This window comes from Hirundo rustica, chromosome 15, assembly GCF_015227805.2.
Source record: "Hirundo rustica isolate bHirRus1 chromosome 15, bHirRus1.pri.v3, whole genome shotgun sequence".
In the NCBI taxonomy this organism is placed as follows: Eukaryota; Metazoa; Chordata; class Aves; order Passeriformes; family Hirundinidae; genus Hirundo; species Hirundo rustica.
In genome coordinates, this window is record NC_053464.1 from 15,530,740 (window position 1) to 15,558,717 (window position 27,978).

General features: G+C 61.8%; 1 protein-coding gene across 1 annotated transcript; it reads left to right on the plus strand.

Annotated features, from left to right (window-relative positions):
- On the plus strand, positions 1-27,900 carry LOC120759817 (delphilin-like). The gene is given in 23 exon segments (XM_058422636.1): positions 1-35; positions 3,500-3,528; positions 3,531-3,750; positions 5,177-5,262; positions 5,650-5,719; positions 6,909-7,003; positions 8,412-8,595; positions 11,356-11,725; positions 11,894-11,906; positions 13,011-13,109; positions 14,166-14,260; positions 14,856-14,973; positions 15,997-16,310; positions 16,950-17,363; positions 18,191-18,278; positions 19,161-19,238; positions 19,796-19,992; positions 21,563-21,718; positions 22,231-22,317; positions 22,686-22,815; positions 24,548-24,666; positions 25,013-25,177; positions 25,634-27,900. Coding segments are annotated over 23 exon segments (3,234 nt in total). The 3' UTR covers positions 25,706-27,900.
- The last annotated feature ends 78 nt before the right edge of the window (positions 27,901-27,978 follow it).

Sequence of the window (27,978 nt, forward strand, 5' to 3'; positions counted from 1 at the left end):
ATGGGGAAGGACCGGAGTTTCTCCCGGCATTTTCGGTACGTGTCGCTGCCCCGCGGGTGCCCGGAGCCCCGCGGGAGTCCCAGCCGTGGCTCTGCTGTGTCTGCGGGCTGTGGGGACCCTGCCGCTGCCCCGGGCCAGCCCTGCCACCGCACGGCCCTGCCAATCCCCCGGGCCAGCCCTGCCACCGCACGGCCCTGCCAATCCCCCGGGTCAGCCCTGCCACCGCACGGCCCCGCCGCTGCCCCGCGCCCTCCGCGGCACCGGCTCCCGGGATCGTCGGGCGGGGAGCTGGGGTGGGAGCGGCGGGGAGAGCCCGTCTGGGGCTGCTTTGTCTCCAGGAGTGTCGGCCAGCTCGGGGGGGATTGAGGACCTGGGGCTGGGGGTTGTGATTGGAGCGAGGCCCGGCGTCCCCCTCGCTCTCCTGGCTGAGCAAACTTGTGGCAGCTTCATCCACCCCAGCCAGGCTGGAGCCACCCCTGCTGCCCTCCCAAGGGGACACAAACCGCCCCTCCGAGCTCCAGCACCTGGGTGGGACTGTCCTGGGAGCTCAGTGACCCACACAGGACACGTCCAGGTGGGACAGGGACTGTCCTGGGAGCTCAGTGACCCACACAGGACACGTCCAGGTGGGACAGGGACTGTCCTGGGAGCTCAGTGCTCCTCTCAGGACACGTCCATGTGGGACAGGAACTGTCCTGGGAGCTCAGTGCTCCTCTCAGGACATGTCCAGGTGGGACAGGGACTGTCCTGGGAGCTCAGTGCTCCTCTCAGGACATGTCCAGGTGGGACAGGGACTGTCCTGGGAGCTCAGTGCTCCTCTCAGGACACGTCCATGTGGGACAGGGACTGTGCAGAGCACGGGCTGGGAAATGAGGGAGGCAGCTCCCAGCGAGGCTGGGCTGCAGGAATGGCACTGTCTGTGCGAGGTTGGGCAGCCAGTGACCTGGGAGCTGTGCAGTGGGAGCGTGGCACAGGCTGAGGGGTGCCCAGCACCCCGAAGGGAGCCCCGAGCAGGGGCCGAGGGCAGGGACGGGCACAGTGGCGCTCTGCCACCCTCCTGGCCGGGCTGCTTTGGGGTGGGATGAAGGTAAAACAGCCCGGAGTACCTGGGACCTTTCCCGGCCTGGAAAATGCCCAGAATTCACATCCATGTGTTGGAGCAGACTGAGCTCTCCCGAATGAGTGCGGAGGCGGAGGAGGAGGAGGGTGGGTGTCCTGGGGCTCAGTGGCACCGGGCATGGCAGCGGGCACCGGGCTCAGGGATGGCTGTGCCTTTCCCATCCCCTCTCCACAGCAAGCAGAGCTAGGGCTGACCTGGAGCACCCGAGGAGGAGGAAGAGGAAGGCACAAAGCTGGCACTGCACAGCCCTGCCCCTGCCTGACCTCCACAAACAGCGTGGGCACATCCACGCTCCGTGAATCCCGCTGGGATTTGCTGGGAGAGGGAAACCCCAGCTGGGTGCAGCTCCCTGGTACCATGCCGGTGGGCAAAGGCAGGTTTATCCCGTGGGATGGCAGGACACTGCGGAAACAGCCACAGAAACTGTTTTGCCCGCTTTGGTGGGATTGTTTGTAGCAGGAGTCAGGTCTCTCCTGTCTGGGCACCGCTGTGCTCCAGCACCGAGCCAGCGGGGAGCAGTGCCCCTGCCGGGTCCTGGGCCGGGTCTGGAGCTGAGCTCCCCAGCCCAGGGCTGAAGCAGAGACTCGTGCAAAGTGGGACAGCTCTGCTGGAATGAACAGGGCTGATTTAATTTGGCCAATTAAATGGGATTGTGCTCATTTTGCCTGTGAGGAGCCCGGACTTCTCCCTGGTGGGTGCCAGCCCGGGGCAGAGGCTTGGGGGACACACATCCTCCCCTGTCGCACAGGGTGAACTATTTATTAGCACAATTTCACTCTTTTCTAGTTGCTGCTTAACCACAAATCGCCCGTGAATCACACCAATGCCTTACTCGTTTTAAATTGTCACCAAATGCTCTGCGTGAGCATCTGCCAGCCTCGGGCGCCTTGTGCTCTGTCTTCTCCTGCACCAGCTCTTGTTTTGGGTTCTGCTGTCGGCTGGGGGAAATAGAGATGCCCTGATCCCGGTAGGTTTGGGATTTGAAGCCTCCCCTCCTCTGTCTCCAGCCAGGTTTTTGCGTTCCCTTGGTGAAGCTGAGGGAGCCCTGTGGGATCCCCTGCCAGCCCCAGCTCCGTCCCCCTCGGAGCCGCTTCCTCTGGGTCCCCGGCAGCAGTTTGGCCCAGCTGTGCTGCGGTGGGACGCGTGTTCCCCAGGCAGCCGGGGCTGTGCTCACACCCCTCCGGGCTGCGGTGACGCCGGGCCCGTGTTCTCACACCCCGCGAGGCGCCGGGCGCTAACGACGCTGCGCTGCCGAACCTCCCCAGATTACTTTGCCTAACGAGCGGCTGCGGCTGCAGGAGTTGCTATAGAAACACTCGGAGATGACAGCTCCTCCAGAAGCCCCAAAATGTGCGAGCAGAGGGGAGGGGAAGGTGAGCAGGTGTCGGCGTCTGGCTGCTGTGACCAGAAAAGATGAGAACAGGAAAAGGAAAAGATGAAAGCGTGTCTGCCAGGGTTCTGGAGCTCACCTCGGCCCAGGCGGGAGCGGTGCCTCCTCCCTCCCTCCTGGGGTCCTGCTGTGCTCTCCCCGAGCATCCTCTGAGCGTCCTGGGGCTCCTTGCAGGGGAGCAGAGGCCACTTGGCTGCTCCTGCCTGGCAGAGGGGGGGACCCGAAGCAGAGCGAGTTCCCAGGGGTGTCCCCTTGCCTGCGGCATCACTGTGCCCGTCCCTGCAGCACCATCATCTCCCAAGGGGCACGAGGCTCCTGCCTGGCAGTGGAGGGAGCTGGAATGTGGGAATATTCAAGGCTGGAACCCAGGAGAGCAGAGTCTGGGGCAGGAGATGGGGAGAGACCTTTTGAGGGTCCCAGAAGGTGCTGGGGAAGAAGCAGGTCTGGAGGAGAGGTTTGACATCATTGCTCCAGCAGAGCTCTGCATGGGATGGGGAAGAGATGCAGCTGGTGTCCCTGGTGTCCCAGCTGGTGTCCCCAGCACCCCTGGTGTCCCCAGCAACCCGAGTATCTCCAGCACTCCCAGTGTCCCCAACATCCCCGGTGTCCCCAGCACCTCTGGTGTCCCCAGCACCCCGAGTGTCCCCAACATCCTGTGTCCCCAACATCCCTGGTGTCCCCAGCACCCCGGCTGTCCCCAGCACCCCTGGTGTCCCCAGCACCCCGGCTGTTCCCGACATCCTGTCACCCAGCACCTCTGGTGTCCCCAGCACCCCGAGTGTCCCCAACATCCTGTGTCCCCAACATCCCTGGTGTCCCCAGCACCCCGGCTGTCCCCAGCCCCGTCATTCACAGCTCTGCGAGGGCCGAGGCCAAGCGCACAGGAGGAGTTCCGACCTTTCCCTCCCAGGGATGCCCGGATCCGCAGCTCTGTGCCGCAGCTGCCTCGGCCCCGCTCCTCACTCTCCTCCCTTGCCTCGCCCCCCCAGGATTTTCATCCCCAAGAAGCACCGGCAGCGCTTGACGAGGTGGTGTCGCAGAGCCTCATCAGCAAACTGTGCCGCTCCAAGAGCGAGCACAGCAACCGCCTGCGCCGCAGCCGCAGCGAGGACCACCAGGAGCGGCTGCTCGTGTCCACCCGCGCCAGCTCCGTGCCCCGCAGCCACGAGGAGCTCAGCAAGAGCCTGCGCAAAACCACCTCGCTCATCACCAGCAATGTGGCCTCGGGGGCCGCCCGCAGGTAACGCCTCTCCCGGGGCCGGGGCTTGTGCGGAGGGTGGGATGGAATCCGGTGTGAAACCCTCCTGGGGTCAGGATGGACCAGGAGCTCTCCCTCGGCAAGGCTCGGGAGGCTCTGTGCCCCTCGTCCCAGCTCCGGGGCATCCTCGGCGTCCCCGCAGCTCTGCAGGGCTGGCTGGGACGGGCTGGGGTGGGACGTGTGCTCCTTGCTGGGTGGGATGCAGGCGGTGCCGGCAGGATTCGGGGTACCCAGGGGTGCCGGCAGGATTCGGGGTACCCAGCGGTGCCAACAGGATTCGGGGTACCCGGGCGCAGAGCAGACTGGAAGGAGGAAGGAGCCAGGCTGGGGTCGGTCTCTTTTCCCAGGTAACAAGTGACAGGATGAGAGGAAACGCAGCAGGGGAGGTTCAGTTCGGCTATCAGGGAAAATTCCTTCACAGCAAGGGTTGTCAAGCACAGTCACAGGCTGCCCGGGGCAGCGGTGGAGTCCCCGCTGCTGGAAGTGTTGAGGAAATGGTGAATCCGGCACTCGGGACAGGCGCCAGTGGTGGACACCGGGGTGCTGCTGGGTTCCCAGCTGGATTTCGTGATCTGAAAGGTCTTTTCCGACCCTACTTTTCCCTGGTTCTCCGAGCCGTGCCCGGCCCTGCCGTGCCCCAGCAGGTGTCTGTGTGGAGGCTGTGGGAGGAAGGACAGACAATCCCTGGAGCACGGGGATTAACCCACTTCCCGTGCCCAGACGGCCAGACCGCGGAGCTCCTCCTGCAGCCGGCGGGTCCCGCCCTGGGGCTGGGGAATCCGGGGTGTCCAGCTCCAGCCCACCCTCCTGCCACGACGATCTTCCGTGTGGCTTGTCCAAAATCCACGCCCAGCACAGCCTCCCTCCCTGCCAGCGCAGGATCTTGCTGGTTGGAAATGATCTCAGTAATTCCGCCTTCCCCCAGCTCCCTGCAGGAGCAGCTCCCAGCTCCAATCAGCCTCCCAGCAGGGAGATTTCCTAATGCTCCTTCCAAAATTTCCTAGAGGAATTTAATTCCTCTCTCATCAGCCTACAAGACCTTTGCTCCCTGAACCACATTGTCTGTCTAATTCTCTGTAATAAAGAATCACAGACTGGTCTGGGTTGGAAGAGCCCTTAAAGATCATCCAGTTCCAACTCCCTGCCTTGGAGGGTTGGAACGAGATGATTTTTAGCTTTTATACATATATATATATATATATATAAATCTATATATTTATCCCATATTCCACTTTAAATCACATTTGAAAGTTATTTTGGTATCAAAGGCGACCTTGTGGGGACATTTGGAGTGTTGAGGATTTGAGCACCCAGGAGAACCTGGGCTACCAGGGCTGTGGAGGGGCTGGGGAAGGGAACAAGGACTGCCCTTGGACCCTGAGGTCCTGTTTGCCTTTCTCACCCACAGAACTGTGCGGGTTTATAAAGGCAACAGGAGCTTTGGCTTCACGCTCCGTGGCCATGCCCCGGTGTGGATCGAGTCTGTCCTGCCAGGTAAGAGCACGAGATTCGGGGGATCACCTATTGATCTCTGGTCTGAGCTTGAAATGTGAAGTGCTGTGTGCTAAAGAAGAGCAGAAGGGGCTTTTCCGAGGCTCGGTGATGGAGTTGTTCCAGTGGAATAACGAGCACCTTCCGTACAATTCAGATTGGCTCTTTCCCACTCCTTGTTCTGAGAAGTGGGAAATGTGTTCAGTGGCGATCCTGAAATGACAGCAGTGTCCCCAGGGCAGACGGGGTGCTGCAGCCAGCTGGGTGAACAGCCCCAGCCCAGGCAGATAACCCAGGTTCAGGGGGTGGTGCCCTGCCTGGGGCTGTCCCTGGGCCCCCACCCCAGCCAGGGGTGCTGCAGCTGAAGCCCCTTTGTCCGTGTGCCTTTAGGGAGCCCGGCGGAGAAGGCTGCTCTCAAAGCTGGAGACAGGATCCTGTTCCTCAACGGCCTGGACATGAGGTAGGAGCTGTGCAGGGCACCCAGGGCGGGCACCAGGGGCCGGGCACACGCTCTGCTCGCTCTTGGGCACGGGAAACCGCAGCCGTGCGCAGGGCTCTGCCCTGTGGGACAGCTGGGGACAGCTCCTTCAGTGCTCCTGTACCCAGTCTGGCTCCAAGAGGAGCATTTTGCTCCATCCCTGCTCCTCCTCTGAGTTCTCCGTGCAGGACAGTTTAGATAACCTGAGTTCTGACTGCAGCCTGCCCCCAGACCCCAATTTCAGCCATTCTGGGTTAATCTCTATGTGTTAAACAGCTGAGGTTCTGCTTTGGAAGGCAGCAGAGCCCCATCCAGCCCGTGAATCACTCCCACAGCGGGATTGTGATCATCAGAGCCGCGTGGGAACCCCTTTTGTACCCAGCAGTTGGTTCTGTGCGCTGTTTGTGCACCAAAGCAACGGGACCAGAGGCACTCGTGCCCCTCTCCGTGCAGGGCAGCAGCCCCTGTGTCCTCGGGTCCTGTCTGCATAAAAACCAAGAGCAAAGGGTTAGAGGAGGCCACAGGACAAGAGAGAGCGATGAATATTTAAAGGTTAAGCTGATGCTGCTGCTGTCAGGGCTCAGGTTCTCACGTTTCAGCTGATCCAGCGAACTGTGGGCTGATGCAGCACAGCCGGAAAGCAGAGACCGGGTCGAGGATTGTCCTCTGAGCCGTGCTTCTGGCAGGCATCGTCCCAGCCCGGCCCACACCCTTCTCCAAGGGCATCCCAAGAATTTTTCACCTACGAAATTACACTTTATATTCACCTTGCATTCTCTTTTCACGCGGAATTAGGACAGGCGAGGACAGACCTGCAGCGCTGTGTCATTTAAAGGAAAAATCATTTTCTGGGTCTGGGCGCAGCTCAGCTCTGCCACGACACTCCTGAGGTGCCCACAGGCATTGCCACGGTTATTCCTCGGTGCAGGCAGAGCCCGCTGATGGGGCAGGGTCCAGGCTGTCCCTCGGGAGGCGGCACAGGGAAAACCACGCAAAGATGGAGAGGATCCAGGGAATCACAGCGGGCCCAAGCCCCTCTGGCTGCGATCAGCACCAGGAGGCTTTTCCAAGATAAATGAAGGGATTCGTTTGTGAATCTGATGAATGAAGGTGTGTCCTGAGCGCTCTCCTGGGGCTGGAGCAGCTCTGAGCGGGCTCTCTGTGCCCGCAGGAACTGCTCCCACGACAAGGTGGTGTCGATGCTGCAGGGCAGCGGGGCCATGCCCACCTTGGTGGTGGAAGAGGGCATCGTCAACTTCTCCAACGGTAAGAGTGCAGGGAGGAGGGTCTGGCGAGCAGAAACCCCACGGCAGCTCCCGAGCTCCAGCTGTAGGAGGGAATTGCCCAGCGCCTCCCCAGGCTGAGCAGGTTTGAGGCGCTGCCCGGGGGATGCTCCTCTCCCCAGGGCACGCGGCCCTTTGCTTTGCGGGATCCGGCTGGATCTCGGGCTTGGCTGCTCTCCGGGAGGGCTCATCCTGCTGTGCGGCTGTCCTCGCTGTCCCCTGCCCGTGTCCTTCCTGTGCAGCGTGCGCCGTGTCCGTGTCCGCAGTAACCCGACCCCGGCGGCTGCTCCGGGGCTGCGCCGAGCCGTGCAGGGCTGTCACCGCGCTGCAGGGATCGATAACTGGTGCTGCTGCTGGGGAGGGGAGCTGGGGCTGTCTGGGGCAGTGCAGGGTGTCTGGGGAGGGCAGGACCCCCGGGCACGGTGCCCTCCACAGCCCATCCAGTCGTTCCAGCGCTCCCGCTGGACTGAGTGGTGGCAGCAGGATAGATGCTGAAAACCTTATTCCAAAACTCCACGGCTGGAAATCGTCTTTGCAGTCTGGACCATATGGATGGATAGATCTTTTTCATCCGTGCCTTGTGGTGGTAAATGTTTTTGCACTGGGTGTTAGTAGAGTAAGCTCTCCCGAGCTGCACGGCCCACCCGTGATGTGTGCTGGAATAGCATCCGGGATCCATCCCCACAGAGGAGAACCACTCCCCGTGGTAACGGAAAGGGGCTGTCCTTAAATGCAGATTGGACTAAAGAAATATGATTTTTGTGTATGGCGTGGTAAGGAGAAACATCCTTGACCAAAGATTGAGCTTTCCCTGCGTAATTAAATTCGGCACAAAAAGTCATGCTTACAGAGCCCAGGATGTCCAATTCTTCAGGTTCAAAAGATGCCTTGGGAAGGTGAGGAACGCAAACATCTACTGGGGGCCAGGGATCCCATGTGGATGACCCTGTGAGTGAACCTCTGCCGATCTCTGCTGGAATTGGCCAATTCCAGAAGAGCTTCCCAAACCCCGCGGAGGCTGGGGGGTCCCTGTGGCGTTGGGCTGCTGCTCCATAGTGCACAGACCCGGGAGTCAGGGGCTGGCTCTTCCCTCTGGAGCAGCAGTGGACTCCCCTCAGCCCCACGCTGGAGGCCCTGGGATGCCCCAGCTCATCTGCAGGTGCACTCAACCCAACCCCAGCAGCTCCCTGCTCCACAGAGCCACAGCAGAATGGTTTGGGGCGCAAGGCACCTTAGAGATGTTCTCATTTCACCCCTCTGCCTTGGGCAGGGACGCCTTCCACTAGACCGGGTTGTTCCGAACCCCACCCAACCTGACCTACTGCCGGCACTCAAACCGCTCCACCGCCCTCAAAATAAACCAAGGAAAGACGGAATGTTTTGTTTTGCAGACTCTGACTCTGCTGAGCCCCCGAGCAGCTCCTCGGCCCTCACCTCCCTGCAGTGGGTTGCAGAGATTCTCCCCTCTAGCATCAAGATCCAAGGAAGGACGTTCACGCAGCAGCTGGAGCACCTGCTGACCCCGCCCGAGCGTTTCACCGTCTGCAAGGCGCTGGAGGGCTTCTTCCAACACCGGTAACTCCGTGGCCAGCCCCACCTGCCCATGGGGCCCCCCGGCCTGCAGCAGCGCCCGTGACCAGTGGTCGGTGTCAGGCACAGGCAGACCTGGCCTGGGGGGCTGTCACACCGGCTCTGCCGTAACAACGGGCTCTGCCGTCACACCGGCTCGCCCTCACACCGGCCGTCACACCGGCTCTGCCCTCACACCGGCTCTGCTGTCACACCGGCTCTGCCCTCACACCGGCTCTGCCTCACACCAGCTCTGCCGTCACACCAGCTCTGCCGTCACACCGGCTCTGCCCTCACACCGGCTCTGCCCTCACACCGGCTCTGCCGTCACACCGGCTCTGCCCTCACACCGGCTCTGCTGTCACACCGGCTCTGCCGTCACACCGGCTCTGCCCTCACACCGGCTCTGCTGTCACACCGGCTCTGCCCTCACACCGGCTCTGCCGTCACACCGGCTCTGCCGTCACACCGGCTCTGCTGTCACACGGGCTCTGCCGTCACACCGGCTCTGCTGTCACACCGGCTCTGCCGTCACACCGGCTCTGCGTCCACACCGGCTCTGCTGTCACACGGGCTACTGCTGTCGATAGCACCGGGCTCTGCTGTCACACGGCTCTGCCGTCACACACCGGCTCTGCCGTCACACCGGCTCTGCCCTCACACCGGCTCTGCCGTCACACCGGCTCTGCCGTCACACCGGCTCTGCCGTCACACCGGCTCTGCTGTCACACCGGCTCTGCTGTCACACCGGCTCTGCTGTCACACCGGCTCTGCCCTCACACCGGCTCTGCCGTCACACCGGCTCTGCTGTCACACGGGCTCTGCCGTCACACCGGCTCTGCCCTCACACCGGCTCTGCCCTCACACCGGCTCTGCCGTCACACCGGCTCTGCTGTCCCTCTGTCTCCAGGTTCCCCACCCTGGGCACGAGCTCATCTCAGTCCAGACCCTTTTGGTTTTGGCTTCTTTAGGTTAATTTGGTCACCTCTCATCCCCCAGTGCAGGCTGTCTTGCTGCCTGGCTGTCCCCGACAGCCGCAGATCCTGTTCCAGATCTTTCAGTGAATCTCTCCACGTTCCATCCTGGTCTCCTCACTCTTCCCAGAATCTTGGCTGCAGCATTCCTTGGTGGCTGCACGGGAATGGCTGTGGCTGGCAGAGCACATCCCCCCAGTCCTGTGCAGGGACCCAACCACATCCCCTGGCACACTCCAGGTTTCATCAGTGACCTCGTTTCCTGCCCTTGCTTGGTCCTCCAGCAGTGTTTTCTCAGAGGCTGTCATGGAATCATGGAATGACTTGGGCTAGAACAGACCTTAAGGACCATCCAGTGCCAGCTGTGCCATGGCAGGGACACCTCCCACTGTCCCAGGCTGCTCCCAGATCTGTCCAGCCTGGCCTTGGGCACTGCCAGGGATCCAGGGGCAGCCACAGCTGCTCTGGGAATCTGTGCCAGGGCAGAATTTCATCCTCTTGCAGCTGTTCTATCCTCATGGGATGGGGTGCTCAGCCCTGCTATTCCCAGCAGCCCCTTTCCCACGCTACACACCAACACCAGACCGAGCCTTTGGCCCCAGGAGCTGCCAGCCCAGACACCCTCCCTGCTGCATTTCTCCCTCAGCCTGTTTACCTGCAGCTGGCTAAAATTCGAGCCTTTCCAGGGCTTCTCTTTGCTTTCTGGTGCTCTCCCACCCCTCTTACCCATAAAATCAGGGAATTAGGCTGGAAAAGCCCCCTGAGGCCATCGAGTCCAACCGCTCCCCCAGCACTGCTGAGCACCACTGACCACGTCCCCAAGTGCCACATCCACGTGGATTTTAATCCCTGCACCTCTGCAGGGTGTCAAAATTTTGCTTCTGCCGGAGCTGGGATTGATCGACGGGAGATGCAGTTTTGTGCTCGGACTCAGATGTTTATTAATCCTTATCTATATAATAGTCTAACAAACCGTGAGTTCTGCAGTATCCTAGCTAGCTGGGTACAAAAATGGAGTGTTCTCCAACTCCTCGAGGTCTTTTCAAGGATAAATTGTCCAATTAAGAGATGACAGCTAAATTATTTTTACTTTTAACCCAAGAACCAAACACCCGTGTTCCGCAATGTGAACGTTTTCACCCAGTCACAAAAAAAAACGCCCAAACCCATGAAGAAGAAGGAGAAAGGAGAAGAACTTATCCCACACCCCAAGTCCTCCATCTTGCCCTGTCGCATCGTGTGGCAACGGTGACCATCGTGTCCAGGGAGGTTCCGGCCACTGGCAGGGAAACAGACGGGACAAGTCGTTGTTGTTAAGCATGAGAATCCATTTATTCCCCGGGCCGGGAAGGGGGTGAAGATGAAGAGCGTGAGAAGGAGCAGAGCCCTTGGTTTCATCGGGAATTCTAAGGGAGGAGTCTCAGGGTCTAGGCCAAGGGAGGAGATGAGATTTCAGCCTCCTCAAAGCAGGGCTCCGCATTGCCCCATACATGTTACCGTGCACTAAAACCCGAAATCCCGGGTTCTGCACCCTGTGACATCACACCCTTCTCTCCAAACCGCACACCCGCAATCCCAGCGCTGTCACTCAGTTCTGGGAGCTGTTCCACGGCCTCGGGTCGAACGCGGTGTTTTCTCGGGGGTCGGTGCCCGGCAGCACAGAGAGCCTGGAATTCTCAGCCTCCAGCAGGGAAGGAAGGGTCAGCCCATGGCGCAGGCGAGGAGGCAGCGGAGCCGCGGCCGTGCCGCAGGGACGCGCTCACCGCCCAGCCCTCCCCTCCTGTTTTTGCAGGAACATCGACACCCTCATTGTGGATGTGTACCCGGTGCTGGACACACCGGCCAAGCAAGTCCTCTGGCAGTTTATCTACCAGCTGCTGACCTACGAGGAGCAGGAGCACTGCCAGCAAAAGATTGACAGGTTTCTGGGGTTCAAGGCCTCGGCAGGTGAGAGGACGTCCCTGCGCTCCAGGACGGACACACGGTGTCCTGACGGGTGCTGGGGGCTCCGTCCGTTGTGCTGGAGTGGTTTTGGAACGGAGCTGCAGTGGGAGGAGAGATGGAACCTGAGAAGGTGGCCCTGGGAGCAATTTGGGAAGCTGCTCGGGTCGTTAGAGGTGAGGAGGTGCAGGAAGGGAGCCTGGTTGGAGGGCAGCATTCAGGTCAGAGAGGTAAAATAGGGGTGACGCGGCGCCCCTGGGGATGTCACAAGAACACCCGTGGCTGGAAGAGGTGGTGCTGCTCTCCCAAAAACACGCAAAGGCGGTTGGTGATCCCCCTTGTCCCTGCTCCCTCTGTCTCACCATCACCCTCAGCCGGTTCTGTGGCAGCACAAAGCCAGCGGTGAACTGGGGAGAGCAGGTTTGGAGTGAAGTGTCCTAATCCGTGCCTTTGCGCTCTTAATTGCTTCTAATTTCCCTGTTCTCAGCTACTCACATAGAAGTGTTCATTTTAGACTCAGCAAAGGTAAAAGGAGTGTTGCTCGACGAGAGGCTTTTGGAGAAACGCAGTGATTTTAGCAGAAAACAGAAAAGCTGCGAGTCCTGGCGCAGACCCCTCCCGGTGTGCATGGGATCCTGTGCTCCCTGGAGCTGCTCCCTGGGTTTGCACTCAGCCACCTCTGCTTTGTGTGTGCACAATCACAGCTCAGCCACGGGCTGTGCGTTCCCAGGAGTTCGTGCCCTGTAGTTCCTGTGTAACCTGAGAGGTTCAGAGCAGGAATGCCCAGCCGGGGCAGCAGGGAGGCACAGGAGCAAATCTCCCTGTCCCAGGCCGTTGTTCCCGCTCCAGGCTGGTCCCTGGCTCCTCTCGGTGTCTCAGGTGAACGGGGCAGTCTCTGAGCATGGGCAGTTTTGGTTGTTCTGGTCCGTTCTGTGTCTGTGCCTGGGAGCACCACGGCCGGAGATCTCTGGATTTGGGCAGGTCCTTCCCCTGGGCTTCCAAACTGCGGTGATCTCCCAGTGCTGGTCTGTTGGGTGCCTCAGACGTGGATGCTCCGTTCCCTCCATCCTGCTGTGAGCCTGAGCCTCTCCCAGCTGCCTCACTGAGCTGCACATGGACCATGCATGGACACACATGGACCATGCATGGACCGTGAGCTCCTTCCAGGCAGCATTCCGAGGCTGGCCCCACTTCCTTCTTTTCCCTTGAGGGCAGGAAGGGTTTCCTGGGACCAGCCCAGCTCAGGGCTGGAGTTCCATGTGCTGGTGGATGCCAATCCTGCTGGGAAAACTGTCTGCATGTCCCATCTCCGTGCATCCATCCCTGCCCTGGGCTGGCAGGAGCACCTGGAACCTGCTCAGCTCCCTGGGGACGGAGCGAGCTGCTCCCTGGGAATGGGCCTGGGGGGCCCTGGGGGGCTCTGGGGAGCTCTGGGGGTTCCTGTGCCGGGGTGAGGAGGGCTGGGGAGCTCTGGGCTGTGCCTCACGGAGGTGTTTCCTGCTGCAGCCGAGGCAGAGGCCGAGGATCGGTACCGCAGCTCCGTCCGAGGGGCCTCCCTGTGCCGGGGCAGCCTCCGGACCCCCCGCCCTGAGGAGGGGGCAGCAGGTGGGTGACTGGGGGCTGGCACCTGGGGGTTGTGCCTGCAGCGTCCTGCTCTGCCCCAAGCCGAATTCCTGCCCCATTCCTAAGCATGAACGATGGGAGGAGGCGGAGGCAAAGGTGGAGATCGGAGTAGAGCCAGCACTGAGGCCACCGCAGGGAAATCTGTGTTTTCAGAAACAGAACCACAGAATTATGGAATCACAGAATCATTTAGGGGAGGAAAAAGCCCTCCAAGACCATCGAGTCCAACCTGTGACCGATCCACACCTTGTCACCCAGAGCACTGAGTGCCGTGTCCAGGGGAGCCTTGGGCACCCCCATGGCAGCGATCCCACAATGAAAGAACCAATTCAATAAGAGGCCACTCCATCACAGCTGAGTGCTTTTTCCTTCCATTGCTCAGAGGTGAACTGGTCCTGCTGGGGGCAAAATTTAAGGTTTCCCTCTGAACCTTCTCAGATTCCATCAAACTAACCGGGAAAACCCTGTGAGGAAAGGGAAATCCATGTGAGGAAGGAGATCATGGCTCAGGGCCACTCCGAGACTCTTGATGAACCCCGTCCGTGGCACAAGCCCTCCCTCCCTCCCTTCAGGGGACACAGACCTGCCCGTTCCCATCGCTCCTGGCTGAAGCTTCAGACCCTGTGCTGACCACAACCTCCCCACGACCTCCCCAGGGACCTCCCAGGCACACAACAGCCCTCAGGGGGGCCTGAGACATTTCCCGGGGGAAGATCCTCTAACTTGGCTCCCAGGAGCTTTTCTGGTGAGGATTAGAGCCGGGAGAGCAGCCGCCAGCTGTGTGTGTCTGGTGTCTGGGCAGATGTCGGCCAGCTGTGGGGAGCAGCCCCGTCCTCAGCTGCCCTCAGGGAAGGGCGGAAGAGCTCAGAACTCTCGTGCTGACCTTAAACCCACCCTGTGCTGCTCCTCGGGACCCCCAGAGCCGGGAGCTGGGGCAGCGAGGTCACAGCAAGAGACAGGGGACCCTTTGTGGGTCAGGGCTGTGGGGAGCCGGGGGCATGGACAGAGGAGCCACTGCTTTGTGTCTCCCTCCCGCAGGCAGCGACACCGTGGAGGTCCCCGTTCGCCTGATCCCTGGAGAGAGACAGGCTGGCGATGGCACGTCCCTGCCGGAGACACCCAACCCCAAAATGGTGTGACGGGGCGAGGGGCGCCGCTGGCAGGGCTCTGCCCCCGGTGTGGGGGGCTGTGTCCACGGGAAGGCACCTTGATCCCTTTCCTGTGAACACGGGGCAGCGGGGAAAAGGGAGGGATGTGTCTGTGGGTGAACGCCTGCAGGGTGTTCCTGCCTCGGAGCCCCTCTCTGAGGTCACCTCCCTGGGCAATTGACTAATTGACAACCTTTAGTGAGGCTGATGTCTGCCAGGGTCCTCCTGCAGCCTCATCAGTGAGAGGCTCTTGGGGGGGCTCAGACAAGGCAGAGTAGCCTGGGCTGGGGTGAAGCCCCCCTTTAAAGAGTAAGAGATAGGCAGTGATGCGCCAGAGAGTGCCAGAATGGTTTGGGTTGGAAGGACCCTAAAGCCCATCCAGTGCCAGCTGTGCCATGGCAGGGACACCTCGCGCTGTCCCAGGCTGCTCCAGTCCCATCCAACCTGGCCTTGGGCACTGCCAGGGATCCAGGGGCATCCACAGCTGCTCCGCTCAGCCAGGTCTGTGGGGGCACAGCAGCTCCCTGGGGGTCCCCCAGCCCCGCCTGGGTGGGCACAGCAGCTCTCTGTCCTTGCCCAGATGTCGGCTGTCTACGCAGAGCTGGAGAATCGCCTGATCGGCGGCTTTGCTGGCAAGATGGGCAGCGCTGCCCTGCGCAGGACCTCGCCCCCCGGCCCGGAGCTGCCGCACGCCGCAGGTACCTCCCGCGGGAGCTCGGGCGATGGTGGGCGGTGCTGGCCGGGCAGGTGGAGGAGGAGACAGCAGGAGGTGCAGGACAGGAGAAGACAACGTCCTCTGGGTGCCGTTTCGTTCGGAAGCAGCGACCGTTCCCCGCGTGGGCGCCGCGCTGGCCCTGCAGAGCCGCTGCAGCGGCGCGCGTGGGATGGAGCATCCCGTGGGGTCACAGCGTGCTCTCAGGGCACGTGGGATGGAGCATCCCGTGGGGTCACAGCGTGCTCTCAGGGCACGTGGGATGGAGCATCCCGTGGGGTCACAGCGTGCTCTCCGCTCTCGGGGCACGTGGGATGGAGCATCCCGTGGGGTCACAGCGTGCTCTCTGCTCTCAGGGCGTGTGGGATGGAGCATCCCGTGGGGTCACAGCGTGCTCTCTGCTCTCAGGGCGTGTGGGATGGAGCATCCCGTGGGGTCGCAGCGTGCTCTCTGCTCTCGGGATGTGTGGGATGGAGCATCCCGTGGGGTCACAGCGTGCTCTCTGCTCTCAGGGCATGTGGGATGGAGCATCCCGTGGGGTCACAGCGTGCTCTCAGGGCATGTGGGATGGAGCATCCCGTGGGGTCACAGCGTGCTCTCGGGGCACGTGGGATGGAGCATCCCGTGGGGTCACAGCGTGCTCTCTGCTCTCGGGATGTGTGGGATGGAGCATCCCGTGGGGTCGCAGCGTGCTCTCTGCTCTCAGGGCATGTGGGATGGAGCATCCCGTGGGGTCACAGTGTGCTCTCTGCTCTCGGGATGTGTGGGATGGAGCATCCCGTGGGGTCACAGCGTGCTCTCTGCTCTCGGGATGTGTGGGATGGAGCATCCCGTGGGGTCGCAGCGTGCTCTCCGCTCTCGGGATGTGTGGGATGGAGCATCCCGTGGGGTCACAGCGTGCTCTCAGGGCACGTGGGATGGAGCATCCCGTGGGGTCGCAGCGTGCTCTCCACTCTCGGGCCCCTCGCCTCCCGCCGCCCCTGCAGCCCCCCTCGGCTCTGTCCCGCAGGTGGCCGCAAGCCGGGGCTGGCGTGGCCGAGCGAGCCGCTGGCGAGCCAGCCCTGCTACTACCGCCTGCACAGCAGCGTGGCCTCGCCGTGCAGCACCGAGTCCAACCCCTACGTCAGCCTGGACAGCAGCCCGGCCCCGTCGCCCAAGCGCCGCCAGTACTCGCCGCTGTCGCGACGGAAGAAGCTCTTCACCTTCTCCAGGCCCCCGCGCAGCCGCGACACCGACCGGTTCCTGGACGCGCTCAGCGAGCAGCTGGGACACCGCGTCACCATCGTGGATGATTTCCTCACCCCTGAGAATGACTACGAGGAGGTGAGCGCGGCACGGGGCGCTGGGAGCACCTCTCTGGTGCCATGGGCGCGGAGCCGTCCCGGTGCGGCCTCAGGGGACGCGTCCTGGGGCTCTGCAGGCGGCAGGGAGGGAGGGATGATGCCTTGGGAAGGCTGAGCTGGAACAGAGACTGGACAGGGTTGGAGAATGAAGAAGAGATTTATTGAAAGGCCTCCAGGATCCACCTTGGGCAGGAGCCTGAGCAGGGCTACACCCAGGGTGGACTAAGAATGGTCACAAAATGGACAAACCGTCACGAGATCTTACATTTTTATAAGTTTTGGTCCATTTGCACATTGGGGTTTAATTGTCCCGTTCCAGCTCCAGGTTATCCAGTCCCATCCTTCTTGTTCCTCCCTCCAGCCACCCTTGTTTGTGCTTTTGGGCTGAAAGTTGTCCTTGGTGTGCAGCAGGAACAGGATTTGTTTTGTGTCGCTGCTGTGTGCAGAGAGCTGAGTGACCCTGAGTGAGCTCAGAGCTGCACCCTGGGCAGAACTGAACATGGAAATAGGAAAGCGGAAGCTAAAGGCATCAGGGGCAGGACGCAGCGGGTGGTGCGGGTGGGGGACGCCGGGTGGAGGACGCGGTGCCGCCTCCATCCTCCGCTCCGTGCCCACCCAGATGAGTTTCCAGGATGACCAGGGCAGCTACGTCACCAACGATGTCAGCAGCAGCGAGTACATCAGCAGCAGCGACGAGGGCAGCTCCCTGACCTACTCCACGCTCTCGGACCACATCCCCCCGCCTCCGCTCAGCCCCCCGCCCCCGCCGCCGCCGCTGCAGTTCCACGACCCCCAGAGCGGCCCCGCCAAGGCCGAGGCGGCCAAGGGCAGCGCGGCCGCAGCCCCCAAGTCGCTGGTCAGCCACCTGCACCCCATCCCTCCGCCGCCGCCGCCGCCGCCGCCGCCGCCCGTGCCCTGCGCTCCCCCCCTGCACCGCGGGCTGCTGCACCGCAGGAGCGAGTCCAACCACATGAGCGTCAAGAGGCTGCGCTGGGAGCAGGTGGAGAACTCGGAGGGGACCATCTGGGGACAGGTACGGGCCGCCAGAGGGGAGCGGGGCGGGGAGCGGGGGTCCCGACCGTGCCCCGGGGGGGCAGCGACCTGTGCTGAGGCTCTTCCATCCTTGCGGTGGTTTGGAGAAAACTGCCGGGGTGGGGGAATCCTGGAGACCCTCCGAGGTGCTGGTTTAAGCCACAGGGTCCTGGGGAGCTCCTCGCTGCCCGGAGGGGCTGCCACAGCCAGGAGCTGTCGGGGTTTTATCAGTGCGAAAGGACGAGGGCGGCTGGAGCGGGGTGGTGGGAGAGCAGGACAGGGCAGGACACCGGAGGGGACGGAGTGAGGGGTGAGACAAGACACGACAATCCTCGGGCATCGTGGGCATGAGGGGCGCAGGACTCCGGGGTGGAGCCAATCCCTGGCCGGGGTTCAGGACGTGCCGTGTTCCCCGCGCCCTGAGCAGCCGGAGGGGAGCTGTGGGATCATCCTCCAGTCCCACAGGCGCTTGAAATCCCGCCGGTCCCTCTCCCCGGCGCTCCGGGAGGGGAGATACTCCTTCACAGCGGATTTTTTCTGCGCGCAGAAAAATTCCCGAAGCTCCCGGAATTCCCAATTTATCCTTCAGTAAAGGGATCAGGTCCAAGGAGCAAGTGAAGACAGAGGTGCTCTGTAGGATTTCAGCTGTGTCAGGAGCTGAGTGGATCTGCAGGGCGGTGGCTGAGCCCCCAGGCACCGGACGGTGCCACCAGCCCGTCCTGGTTCCTTCTGGGGACACGGAGCTTGGTGTGGGGGACAGGGAAGGTGCCAGCAGGGGTGGGCACCGTCCCTGTGCCAGCACAGCCCCTGACTGCTCCTCCCTCACAGCTCGGGGAAGACTCCGATTACGACAAGCTGAGTGATATGGTCAAATACCTCGACCTGGAGCTGCACTTTGGGACTCAGAAGCCCACGAGTAAGTACCGAGCCCCAAAATAGCTCCTGGTACCGGCAGAGACCGGTGCCAGCTGGGAGGAGCTGGGAGGAGCTGGGAGGAGCTGGGCAGCAAGGCACTGCCTGTCTGTGGCATCACCCGTGGCATGAATTTGCTCATCCTCAGGATCTTGTGGCTGGTGGCACAGCGGATCATTAAGGTCTCGTTAATGGTCTCGTTATCTCCCTTAATTATCTCTGCTGCCGTGATCTATCTTGTCTCCACGTTTCACTGGGCACTGAAACGCGGCTGGAGGCTTTCACCAATCGCAGCTCCAGCGCTTGAGAACTCTGGAAACGCTGAAAAAGCCATGAAAACATTCCTGTGTCCAAAGAAATCTCCACCAGCAGCAGCAGCACTTTGCTTTTCATGCAGACAATCAGTGGATGTCCCCAGGGGCTGTGGTGGCTCTGGGGCTCGGTGCTCCCACAGACTCACTGGCACCTCCCACCCAGAGGGGTTTTTGGGTGCCACAAACCCAGAGCGGGGTGCAGGCTGGGGCTGTGCAGCGGTGCTGATCCTGGTGGGAGGCATTCCAGTAAAAAGTGGGATGTCTGAGCTCTGCTGCAAGGGCCACGCTGCCCCTGGGACTCATCTCAGGGGACATTTTTTAGGATGTTTGTGAGCAGTCTGGGATTTTCCGTGTGTTTCACCTCTCGTTTTACCTTTTTCAGCTCCGAGTCCTCCGCTGGGGAGATCTTTGAATCGCAGAATTCAAGGATTCCTGGAGCCATTGCTGTGTGCAAAGCATCCGTCCTCCTCCCTTTCATTCATGGTTTCACTGTTTGCAGGGCGCTTTTCTTCCCGCTGGAGCCGCCTGAGCCGGTCCTTACCCATGATTAAATCTTTCAGTTTCTCTTCCAGAGCCAACTCTCATGCCTGAAAACTTTAAAAAGAAAGACGTGGTTGAAATTTTGTCCCACAAAAAGGCCTACAACACATGTAAGTGCAGTCCTCAGGGCCCACAGGTGGGCTGTAGAGACCTGGAAAGGTAAAGGGAAGGAGCAGCAGCTCAGTCCCGCGGGCGCAGCTCGGCTGGGACGGATTTTCCCGCAGCCCAGAGCCGCCTCCAGCCCCGGGCAGGGGGAAAGAGGGAACTTTCTGGGGAAGGAGGGAGAGGGGCTGTGTCCCGCTGTCCCGGGGAGGGGCGGTGCTGCTTCTCAGGATGCGCTTGTGCTCGGAGGAGGGTGGGAGGGCGCGGTGGGACCCCGCCGGGGGGCTGTGGGAGCGGGGCCGGTCCCAGCGCAGCCCAGCCCGGCCCGTGGGGTGCCCCGGGGGGCTGCGGGACCAGAGCCACCCGCGGGGTGCCCGTGCAGCCTCTGCAGGGTCCCAGGCAGTGGGAATCCCTCCGTGTCCCGGGGCTGTGCCCGCCGGGGCACCTGCGCAAGGCTCGCTCCCGTCCCGGTCCCTCCGGGCCGTGTGTCCCGGCACTGCCGCAGCCCGGGGTCCCCTCCTTCCCCGAGTGCCAGTGCCAGTGACGGTGCCCTCCCTCCCCGCAGCCATCCTGATCGCCCACCTGAAGCTGTCGCACATGGAGCTGCGGCAGATCCTGATGACGATGGAGACGGATCGCCTGGAGCCGTCCCACATCAAGCAGCTCCTGCTCTACGCCCCGGACGGGGAGGAGGTGCAGCGCTTCCAGAGCTACAAGGAGAACCCGGGCAAGCTGAGCGAGCCCGACCAGTTCGTGCTGCAGGTGCCCGGGCCGGGACCAGCTCTGGGAGGGGCTGCGTGTGCCCCGGCCCCCGGGTGTGCCAGGAGCACACGCGGGTGTGGGGCTGTGTGTGCCCTGTGCTGCCAGAAGGACACACTCACACCTGTGTGGGGCTGTGTGCACACTCACACCTGTGTGGGGCTGTGTGTGCACACTCACACCTGTGTGGGGCTGTGTGTGCACACTCACACCTGTGTGGGGCTGTGTGCACTCACACCTGTGTGGGGCTGTGTGCACACTCACACCTGTGTGGGGCTGTGTGTGCACTCACACCTGTGTGGGGCTGTGTGCACACTCACACCTGTGTGGGGCTGTGTGTGCACACTCACACCTGTGTGGGGCTGTGTGTGCACTCACACCTGTGTGGGGCTGTGTGTGCACACTCACACCTGTGTGGGGCTGTGTGTGCACACTCACGCCTGTGTGGGGCTGTGTGTGCACACTCACACCTGTGTGGGGCTGTGTGTGCACACTCACACCTGTGTGGGGCTCTGTGTGCACACTCACACCTGTGTGGGGCTGTGTGTGCACACTCACACCTGTGTGGGGCTGTGTGTGCACTCACACCTGTGTGGGGCTGTGTGCACACTCACACCTGTGTGGGGCTGTGTGTGCACTCACACCTGTGTGGGGCTGTGTGTGCACACTCACACCTGTGTGGGGCTGTGTGTGCACACTCACGCCTGTGTGGGGCTGTGTGCACACTCACACCTGTGTGGGGCTGTGTGTGCACACTCACACGTGTGTGGGGCTGTGTGTGCACACTCACAGCAGTGTGGGGCTGTGTGTGCACACTCACACCTGTGTGGGGCTGTGTGTGCACACTCACACCTGTGTGGGGCTGTGTGTGCACACTCACACCTGTGTGGGGCTGTGTGTGCACTCACACCTGTGTGGGGCTGTGTGCACACTCACACCTGTGTGGGGCTGTGTGTGCACTCACACCTGTGTGGGGCTGTGTGCACACTCACACCTGTGTGGGGCTGTGTGCACACTCACAGCAGTGTGGGGCTGTGTGTGCACTCACACCTGTGTGGGGCTGTGTGTGCACACTCACACCTGTGTGGGGCTGTGTGTGCACTCACACCTGTGTGGGGCTGTGTGTGCACACTCACACCTGTGTGGGGCTGTGTGTGCACACTCACACCTGTGTGGGGCTCTGTGTGTGCACTCACACCTGTGTGGGGCTGTGTGTGCACTCACACCTGTGTGGGAGGAGCTGGTGGCGCTGGGACGCTGCGGGTGATGCCCAGTTGATGCCCGTGGGGTCTGGCAGCTCCCAGGGGCTGGCTGGGCACTGCGGAGCCACCACCACGTTTTCCCCCTGGTGACAGTGGCTTTGCCCAGCTCTGGTTTCTCTTCCATTGACGAAATCCCCGGTGGATGCCGGCGTGGCAGCGCCCGTGCCGCGGCAGCGCCCGTGCCGTGGCAGCAATCCAGCCCAGCCGCTCCGTGTGTGCCAGCTGTGCCTCTGCTGCCGCGCCCGGGGCAGCAGGGCAGGAGAGGGACTGTGGCTGCTGGGGATGGTGATCCTGCCCTCCTTCTGCCCCAGATGCTGTCGGTACCCGAGTACAAGATCCGCCTGCGCAGCCTGCACTTCAAGAGCACCCTGCAGGAGAAGACCGAGGAGATCAAAGCCAGCTACGAGTGCATCTGCAAGGCCTCCCTGGAGCTGAAAAGCAGCAAGAAGCTGGCGAAGATCCTGGAGGTCAGAGCGGTTCCTCCTCCTTGTAACGAGTCACCAAAGGCCGTCCGGAGGAGCAGCCACGGGCAGCTCCGGCCCCAGGGGTGTGTCCCGCATGTGGGCAGTGTGCCAGGCTGCTCCCTGTGCACCCACGCCGCCCCTGGGGAGGGGTTCTTGGGGTGCTGGGATGGGCTGTGCCTGGCACAGGGAGAACAAATCCCACTGCAGTTCCTCCATGGCTCTCCTGGGATGGGCTGTCCCAAACTGCTGTTAATTCATTTGGTTTTTGCTTTTAAAAAAGAAGCAGCAGGTGGGGTAAGTGAGGCCGCTGTGCGCTCAAAGGCATTTGCAGATGAGCGATGGAACTCCTTAGCAGCCCCTGGCCGGTGACCCCCCAACAATTCCTTAAATCCGTGGGGACAATGCTTTCTCTGCACATGAACGGGCGGTGAACAGAAATCCAGAGGAGCTGGGAGATGGGAGGACACAAGCGCAGGGGGTCACCATCCCCTCATTCCCTGGTTTCCTCTTTCCAGTTCGTGCTGGCCATGGGAAACTACCTGAACAACGGGCAGCCCAAGACCAGCAAAACAACGGGCTTTAAAATCAATTTCCTCACCGAGGTAAGGAGAGGCAGGCGTGTTCCTGCAGGGGACCCCGGCTCTGGGAGCTCCTCTGGGGCTGCCAGAGAGGGCTGGAGGGGGCAGGACCGATCCACAGGGGGACCCTGCTGTGGGTCTGGTGCTGCAGTGCTGGGAGCCCTGCCCGCCCCAGGCTGGCCAGGCGTGGGTGGGGAAGGTCCTGGCCCCACAGGGGCTGCAGAGGGGTGGGGACAGGGGGACAGCCCTGCCCTGCTGGGCCTCCACGCCACTCATCCTGGCACAGGTGGTTAAATGTCCAGTTTAACCATTAACCACGGCGGTGGGGCTGGGCCAGGCGTGGGCCCCACTGCCCCTGCAGGGGGGTCCTCACTGCTTCTGCTTTGCTGCAGCTGAACACCACCAAGACTGTCGATGGGAAATCCACCTTCCTGCACATTCTTGCCAAATCCCTCAGCCAACACTTCCCAGAGCTCCTGGGCTTTGCCAAGGATCTTCCGACAGTGCCGCTCGCTGCCAAAGGTAACGGAGCGCGCCCTCGCGCTGCCTCCGGCTCGGTTTGGGGCCGGGCTCCGGCAGGAGCTGCACGGCCTCGGCAGGAGCAGGGTGGGAGCCAGAATGGTCCTGAGCAGCGGGAGCTCAGTGACAGCGAGGTGCCGCCCGGCCCTCGCTGCCGCGCTTGGGCGAGGCTCTGTCCCCTGCCCTGCCGTTCCCTTCTCTCACCTGAGACCGAGATTCCCCAGTTCGGAGGCGTCTCGGGAGTGCAGGGGAGGCTCAGGAGATGGAGGTGCCCGGGGATGGTGCACCCAGCCTCCATCCAGGTGTGCGGGTGCCGCTGCAGGTGCCAGCAGTGCACCTGTGGTGCAGAGGGTGCAGCGCCTCGGGGAGGGGTCACAGTTCAGTCACGGCTGTGTCACCTCCAGCGAGGACCCTGCAGCTCCATTTCCTGCAGTGAAAACCAGCCACACATGTGCTGGAGTTGTTCTCCATCCACTGGTGCTGGTCAGGTGTGACACAGGACCAGGGCAGTGCCCGTCCCTGCGCTGGCACTGCTGGGGAACCTCCAGTGCGGGGGCAGCTCTGGGCCCTCACAACAGGGACAGCGAGGGGCTGGAGCCTGGCCAGGGAAGGGGACGGGGCTGGGGGGGAATGGAGCCCCAGGAGAGGCTGAGGGGGCTGGGAAGGGGCTGAGCCTGGAGAAAATGGGGATCGGGGGGACTTTGTGGCTCTGCACAACTCCTGACAGGAGGGGACAGCCGGGGGGGATTTGGGATCTACTGCCAGGGAACAGGGACAGGAGCAGAGGGAACGGCTCCAGGCTGGGCCAGGGGAGCTCTGGGTGGGATTTTAGGGAAAATTCCATCCTGGAAATGCTGCCCAGCCCTGGCACAGCTGCCCAGGGCATGGTGGAGTCCCCACCCCTGGATTTCAAAGCTGTGTGGGTATGGCACTTGGGGACAGTGGTGGCTTTGGCAGTGCTGAGGAAACAGAGGGTTTTCCCAACCCAAATGATTCCATGATTCTATGATTTTAACTGATGCATTGGATCTCTACAAAGCACGAGCTGCATTCCCCTTGCACAGCATCCCCTGCTGCTCATGAGCAATTCCCTTGGGAATTAGTCAGTGCATAAATAAAGGAGCAAACTCCGGCCTGGAGCTGTAAATTTCCACTTGAGGAAGGTCTGTACCTGGAGCTTTCCCAGCTGGAATTCGTATCTGGCCTAACTCTCAACCCTTCCGCCACTGGAGGCTCCCAGCTGCCCAAACTCCTGCCACTGTGTCCCCCTTGTCCTGATGTCCTGTGTCCCTCCTGTCCCCTCCTGGGTGTCCATCACTGTGTGTCCTGTGTGCCCCTTTGTCCTGGTGTCCTGTGTCCCTCCTGTCCCCTCCTGGGTGTCCTGTGTGCCCCTTGTCCTGATGCCCTGTGTCCCTCCTGTCCCCTCCTGGGTGTCCATCACTGTGTGTCCTGTGTGCCCCCTGTCCTCGGCCCGTTCCAGGCTCCTTTTGGCACTCCTGGCCTCTCCAGGTGTGAGCACCAAGGACTCCTGGTGGTCCCGGCAGGACGGTCTGGTTGTCCATCCTGCCTGGGCAGCAGGACGTTGGTGCAGGGTGGTGCAGACAGACAGCCTGACCCCCTGACGCCCTGACCCCCTGACCCCCTGACGCCCTGACGCCCTGACCCACGGCCGTGCCGCGGGGACGACCCCCGAGCCCCCCGTGGCAGCCCTGCTGACCCCGCCCTGCCCCTGCAGTGAACCAGAGGACGCTGACAGCCGACCTGAAGGACCTGCACACCACGGTGAGCGACATCCAGAAGGCCTGTCACAGCATGCCCGCCACCGCCGAGGACAGGTTCGCCATCGTCATGACCGTATCCTTGTGCGAGAGGGGGATCCTCCCTGCAGTGAAACCCTGCCCGCGCCCTGGGGGCTCCGTGCCAAGCCAGGGCCGTGTCTGGCACGGTCCCGGCGCTGCTGGGGCGCTCTCCCCGCTCTCAGCCAGGGTGGGGAGCGGGTTTGGGGGTGCCCCCGTGTGCCACGCGCCAGGGAACGTGCCGGGACGTCCGTCCTTGAGACCCGTGCCGAGCCTGCCAGCACCTCCCCACGTGCCTGTGCAGCTGGCAGGGCTGGAACGCAGCCATTTGATAAGAGATTGATAAGGATTGATCCCTACCCCAGCCGTGGAGCAGCTCTTTGTCCTTAAGCCGATTGCTGCAGTCCTTCCTGGAGAGCGCCCAGCCCGCCATGCGCTCCCTGGACGACCTGCAGCACAGGGCCATGGAGGAGTTCAGCAAGGTGCTCTCCTTCTTTGGGGAGGACTCAAAAATGACGACTTCCGAAGCCTTCTTTGGCATTTTTGCGGAATTCATGAGCAAGTTTGAGGTGAGCTGAACCTTCCCGAGGCACCCAGGTATCTCGTGTGGGGCGTCGGTGGGGTGTGTTGTTTGTGTGGCCGGGATGGGGTTTTGTGAGCAGCTGTACCTGAGTAAGAGGCAATTTTTCTGATGCTGATAAGGTGCAATTTTTCTAACGTGCAGATCATCTGGCCAGGGTGGGGCACCGAGGGAGGCCTCCAGCACAATCCCCAGGGGAGGGTGATGTGGCTGTTCATAGAATCCTGGAACGGTTTGGGTTAGAAGAGACCTTAGAGATCACCCCATGTTCCACCCCCTGCCATGGCAGGGACAACTTCCACTATCCCAGGCTGCTCCAAGCCCTGTCCAACCTGGCCTTGGATGCTTCCAGGGATTCCAGCTTCTCTGGGCACCCTGTGTCCAGCACCCTGAGCTTCCTGCTGCCGCAGCAGCCCCGCACTCAGCGCCGCTTTCTGTCCCACAGCGGGCTCTCAGTGACGTGCAGGTGGGCGAGAGCCAGCGCAGCCCCAGGATGACCTCCCCCCTCGCCTGGTGACGGCCCGAGGCCACCTGAGGTGCGGCAATTCCTTGCCAACAAAGTGCAATTTCCTCCTGTCCAGTCTGGTTGTAAATACGCTGCTGCCACCTGCCACCACCCAGCAGAGTCGGGGACAGAGGCGTCGGGGCAGGTGGGCACAGGGAAGGCACCGCAGGTGGCAGAGGATGGCGTGAGGGTGACACGAGGATAAACCCTGCACTGGTCCTGACAGAGCCTCCTTAGCACCCTCCGCTTCCAGGGGATCACTGAGCAGGGGTTTGGCATCCATCCGGTGAAACCCCACTGTCCCACGTTTCCCAAACACCTGTAACTGGCACCAGCAGCCGCTGGAGATCTTCTGCACATCCCCACATTCTCACATTCCCCACATCCTCACATCCTCACATTCCCCACATCCTCACGTCCTCCCATCCCTGGATCCCCACATCCTCACATCCCCGCATCCCCACATTTACTGGAGACCTTCTGCACATCCCCACATCCCTGGATCCCCACATCCTCACATCCCTGGATCCCCACATCCTCACATCCTCACATCCCTGGATCCCCACATCCTCACATCCCTGGATCCCCACATTCTCACATTCCCCACGTCCCCACATCCTCACATCCCTGGATCCCCACATCCTCACATCCCCACATCCCCACATTTACTGGAGACCTTCTGCACATCCCCACATCCCTGGATCCCCAGGTCCCCACATTCCCACGTCCTCACAGCCTCTGCCCGAGCGAGGGGGGCTCTGCCCAGGCCCCCTGGGGTGGGGAGAGCCCAGCCAGAGCCTCTGGGGAGCCCGAGCAGGTCAGGGAAGGGAGCACGGGGGGATGAGCAGGAGGGCAGCCACCTCAGCTCCTGAGTCCTCCGCGGTCCCTGTCCGAGCCCTTCTGCCCCAGGGCAGAGCACGTGGGGCTGGAGCTGCCCCTGAGCAGAGACCACCGGAGGAGCCCGGGGAGCTCAGTTCCCTTGCGCTGCCAGGCGGTGGCTACGGAAAGCAGAGGGACCTCGCAGAGCTCTCCTGGCACACCCGTGCGGCCCCAAGGACGGATCCGGTCTGACCCTTCCCAGCTCACGGGTCCTTCCTGGCCCTCAGCTCCGCTTCAGGCTGTGCCAGAGGCTGACGGATCTTGAAACCCTCCCAAGAGCGTAACACCATCAGCACGAGGCTCTCGGAGCTGGCCAGCGGACAGCCCCGAGCGTTTTGATGCCTCCTTGGAAAGCACAGAACCCCTGAGAGCCTGACATGAGCAGGAGTCCCCTGCAGCCCCGTGTGCTGCTCCGAGGCAGGGGCAGAGGGAAACGCATCCCCTGCCCCGCTCCGGCCCCGAGTTCTGAGAGCCCCGGCGCTGTGGCAGTTTGCTTTGCTGGTTTTCATGGGGAATAAATATCCCAGGGAACTCCAGAAGTGTCCATGGCCACCTCCCGGTGCACACCCACCTCCCACCATGCACACCCACCCTGCACACCCACGTCCCACCCTGCACACCCACCTTCCAGTGTGCACACCCACCTCCCACCCTGCACACCCACCCTGCACACCCACCTTCCAGTGTGCACACACACCTCCCACCCTGCACACCCACCCTGCACACCCACCTTCCAGTGTGCACACACACCTCCCACCCTGCACACCCACCCTGCACACCCACCTCCCACCCTGCACACCCACCTTCCAGTGTGCACACACACCTCCCACCCTGCACACCCACCTTCCAGTGTGCATCTGTCGCTAGAGGACACAAAAAGAACCACAACCACGCAGTTTGTAGTCAGAGCAAAAAGAAGGGAAGTTTATTTTCCACCTCGATTTTATATAGCTCCTGGACAATGACCAGGGATTGGAGAACGATGTTGACACCTCTCCACCCCACTGGCCAAACTGGGAGTCCACCAACAGTCCATCCTCGGAGAGGAATGCGAAAACAATCTCCCTGTTTATGTGACAAACTGTGAGAAACTCCACTGCAAAAATGCAAACAATCAGAAGGCTGAAAAGAGTATGGCAACACACACACACACACCCCCTGCACACACACACACACACACACCCTGCACACACACACACACCTCCCACTCTGCACACACACCCTGCACACACACCCTGCACACACACCTCCCACTCTGCACACACACCCTGCACACACACCCTGCACACACACCCTGCACACACACCCTGCACACACACCCTGCACACACACCCTGCACACACACACACACACCTCCCACCCTGCACATGCACCCTGCACACACACACTGCACACACACCCTGCAC